The sequence below is a fragment of the Pseudonaja textilis genome, chromosome Z, assembly GCF_049901715.1.
Source record: "Pseudonaja textilis isolate UNSWEBS1 chromosome Z, rPseTex1.2, whole genome shotgun sequence".
Taxonomy (NCBI): domain Eukaryota; kingdom Metazoa; phylum Chordata; class Lepidosauria; order Squamata; family Elapidae; genus Pseudonaja; species Pseudonaja textilis.
In genome coordinates, this window is record NC_142008.1 from 110,921,492 (window position 1) to 110,925,529 (window position 4,038).

The 4,038-nt window shown below is 37.4% G+C and overlaps 1 protein-coding gene across 1 annotated transcript in view; it reads right to left on the bottom strand.

The window, feature by feature from the left end:
- Positions 1 to 4,038, bottom strand: part of LOC113453865 (vomeronasal type-2 receptor 26-like) — an 11,041-nt gene extending 7,003 nt beyond the window's left edge. Inside the window, exons 1-2 of the mRNA XM_087917248.1 lie at positions 3,893 to 4,038; positions 2,229 to 2,520 (exon numbers count right to left, since the gene is read on the bottom strand). Of these exons, the coding sequence (XP_087773374.1) occupies positions 2,229 to 2,520; positions 3,893 to 4,038 (438 nt within the window). The remainder of the gene's footprint in view (positions 1 to 2,228; positions 2,521 to 3,892) is intronic.

Genomic DNA, 4,038 nt, shown 5'->3' on the forward strand with positions numbered 1-4,038 from the left:
TATTAGGAACATCCATTGGAAGAAGACTTTTTGGGATGGGTCATTAATCAAAAGAGAAGATCCATATCCAAGCTACAAAAAAGAAAAAAAAAGGTAGTCTAAGTACATAGGATTTGAGTATGCAAACTTTTATTGTCTGAAGGTTGATTATCCATTTTGTATTTTGAAAAAAAAAGTGGAAAAAGAAGAATTCCTCTTAGCAGTGGCAAAATTCAATTTTTTTTAGAACCAGTTCTGTGGGTATATCTTGGTGGCAGGGGAAAAGATAATGTAAAATGTCCATTCTCACCCCATTCCAGGGGAAGGATACTGCAAAATCACATTCTTTCCTCACCACATTAACTTGCTTTCCAGCTCCATTCTCCTGCACAGGGCAACAAAAGAAGACCCAGCTGATCAGCTGGGACTCAGGAGGCAAAGAGTAGATGGGGATGGGGCCAGTCAGAGGTGGCATTTTCCGGTTCTCCAACCTACTCAAAATTTCTGCTACTGGTTCTCCAGAAAGTTTGTTCTTTTCATTTGTTCTTTACTTCTTGTTGCAAAAATCACTCATATGCTACAATAAAGATAAATCTCCACCAAAATAATTACCCAAGAATGGGAAAAGACCAAATTAGGACGGTAACAGTGGACAGTAATCTTTTCAATCAGGACATGGACAGTGTGCAACATCAATTGGTACTTTTTAAATATGGAGACTATATCAATCAAGAATATTATCCATTAAGAGTTGTAAATCTAATCTTACAAAGTTTCTCTTCTGGAAATTGATAACTAGAGCATACAAAGCTTTTGCTAGAGCAATACTTGAATAGAGCTCATCAGTCTGGAATCTGCACTGTACATCAGACATTAATACAATTGATTGAGTCCAGAACTATTTCACGAGAACAGTACTACAGTCCCATGCTAACAACAGAATACCCTATGTCACTATGCTTGAAATTTTGGGCTTGGACAAACTTGAACTACGCCACCTATGGTTGGACTTAAGCATAGTACACAAAATTATCTGCTACAATGTCCTACAAGTCCATGACTACTTCAGTCTCAACTGCAACAATATAAGAGCACACAACAGATACAAAGTCAATGTAAACTGCTCCAAACTTGATTGGAAAAAGTACGACTTCAGCCACAGAGTGGTCAATGCCTGGAATGCACTACCTGACTCTGTTGTTACATCCTTTAACCTCCACTCCTTCAATCTCAAACTATCCCTATTGACCTCACCCTATTCCTAAGAGGTCTGTAAGGGGTGTGCATAAGTGCACAATTGTGCCTACCATCCTTGTCCTATTGTCCCCATTTATTTGTACCTATTTCCTGTATTCTTACTCATGCTTATAACTATTATCTTGTAAGTGATTGACAAATAAAATAAAATAAATAAAATATTATAATGATTTGGAGAGTGGTGTTAAGACAGAACTGGAGTATGTTCCTCTCAGGAATTAAATCATATCCTTGCTGGTAGAAGTAGCATAGCCATTTTTGTCAAAAAAAATCGAGGTCGTATACTTATTTTAGTAGTATGACTTGACAAAATGAGCAAGTGCATTCTTGTGGCACTCCTTTCTCCAAATTTACTGTGCTTGAAAAGGAGGTTACATGCTACAAACAAACAGGGGTTTGATAATGAAGTCATGTCCACAAAGTGGCATATTTGACTCCCCTCTGGTAGAGGCTGTGGCTTTGAAATCTCTTTGCAGCCAACTCCATAAGCCTTCACTTCCTATTGACAAGTGGAGAAGTGCTGCCTGCTTCAAATTTTGTCCCCTTCATGAATGAAGGCAAATATCCCATGACAATGTTGCAAGATCCAATCTGGGTTGATCACCAGGATTGGAAGTTTAATCTTCTAAGCTTTTGGAGTCATGCTCAAACACATCTTCAGGGAACTCATCTCTAGTAGAACGTGTCTACATTGCTGAAGCTGGGTTCCAGAACAAGTCTGAAAACTCAGAAGAAAAAAACCTCAGATTGATTGATGACTGGGTCAGATTGGATCTATGCCCCTTTCTCAGAACTCCAGGATGGGTGCTTTGATGTGCTTTTTTAAAATAATTTTTAAAAGATTCACGTTCAGGATTCATATTTAATGCACAAAATAAACACCCCTTTAGGAGGATGACACTTTTGTCCCAAATTAATAAAAATTCTTAATGAACAAAGCAAGTAAGCCCCACCTGTCTTTTAAAATCTGATGCTCTAGGTGTCAACCTTACCTGAGGTAACTTGTAGATGCTCAGAATGGTTGCCATGAAAAAACATGCTTTGGTGTCAGGCCCCCCAATCACAGCTACAGTAGTACTTTGAGCATTGCATTTATAGTTTGGAATGAACTTGTTCCATGTGGAGAGGAGCTCCAGTGAAGCAAGATAAGTTAAGCTTCTAGTGAAGTAGTCATTATAAATGTTGAAACCCAGAGAGATGTTGCGTAGCATCTGAGTATCATCATTGATCTCCTTCACAGCAAAGACAAGAGCCAAGATGTGCTGGTAGGTCTGGGTCAAATATCTGTAATGAGATTTACATCCACCATTGAATTCTCTTTATCTAAGTCTTGATAAATTCCTATTCCTTTAATATATTGTTACTGTATTTTTAATATTGCAGAATCATAAGATATCTGGAGTGAAACTGAAATACTTTGGCCACCTAATGAGAAGGAAGAACTCACTGGAGAAGAGCCTAATGGTGGGAACGATTGAGGACAAAAGAAGAAGGGAACGACAGAGAATGAAGTGGCTGGATGGAGTCACTGAAGCAGTAGGCATGAGCTTAAATGGACTTTGGAGGATGGTAGAGGAGAGGAAGCCTGGAGGAACGTTCTCAATGCGGTCTTGATGGGTCAGACATGATTCTGCAACTAACAACAAAGATATCTGGGCAATTTCATGATGGAACTCAGGCACAAATATACCAACACCTAGCACAAACCCTTTTCAAAACCTAGCATAAAAATGCATGCATTTCAGTGAGATGCTTTTAAATCTCCAGCTAACTATATTTATCTAGGTGTTGATTCCAAAAATGCATGTCAGTGTTAACTTTCATTTTTAACCAGAATATATCTGTTAGAGAAAATAAGTGACCTTAGGTATGAATGGAAAGAGTTCTACCAACCACAAACCTTAGCAGGAAATATAGTTTAGTCTGCATGCCCTAATCCTAGAGATAGCATTTCCATTGGTTGAACATCCTCATTTTGAAATTTAAGTTTCTTATTATTCCAGCCATCTTTCAAGAATGCAGCTTGGTTGCAAATTCATCTTCTGCCACACCCTATGTTCAAATCCCACCCTGATATTGTTAGTTTTACTGATTTATATTTTTAATAATTTTCAGTTGTCCTTGATGAAAGATGGAATGTTTTTATCATGGAAATCTTATACTTTACGATTTATGGTTTTAGCTTATGATTTATAATTTACCACTTTGTTATTTGTATGTGCACTAAGAACTTCTGCATCAGGGACAAATTCCTTGTGTGTCCAATCACACTTGGCCAATCAAGACTATACAAATAAAATATATTCCAAATAAGTTAGTATCAATCCCCCTTGGATGCTCAGGAAAATGGAAAGGAATAATTCTCTTAAAATTTATTGAAAGTTCTAGAAGATGTATAATGAGAATAAAGTAATATGTTACAAAGAAGTGGGGAGGGTAGAATGAGCCTCAGTAATGTCCAACCATATACAGTTTAACAGATCATCTTTCTTGGGAACATGATGTAAAGTGGAGTCTCTTTCACTGGATGAATATTAATTTATAGCTCATTCAAGCTTAAAGGATAGTAAGTCCCTTAGTTTGACTGAAAAGTCATGGGTGCAAATTTTACGAGACACTTATCTGAACCATTTGATTAAAAATACCAATTGCTTACAGGAGATCATCAATGACTTCAAAAGAGGGATGCCTTTCAAAGTTGAGAGAATTGGAAAACATGAAGCTTTGTGAACTAATGCCAGCTATGATAACATCCCCTGGCTGATAATATTTATGGTTGATGTTCCGTGGATCACTGTTCAT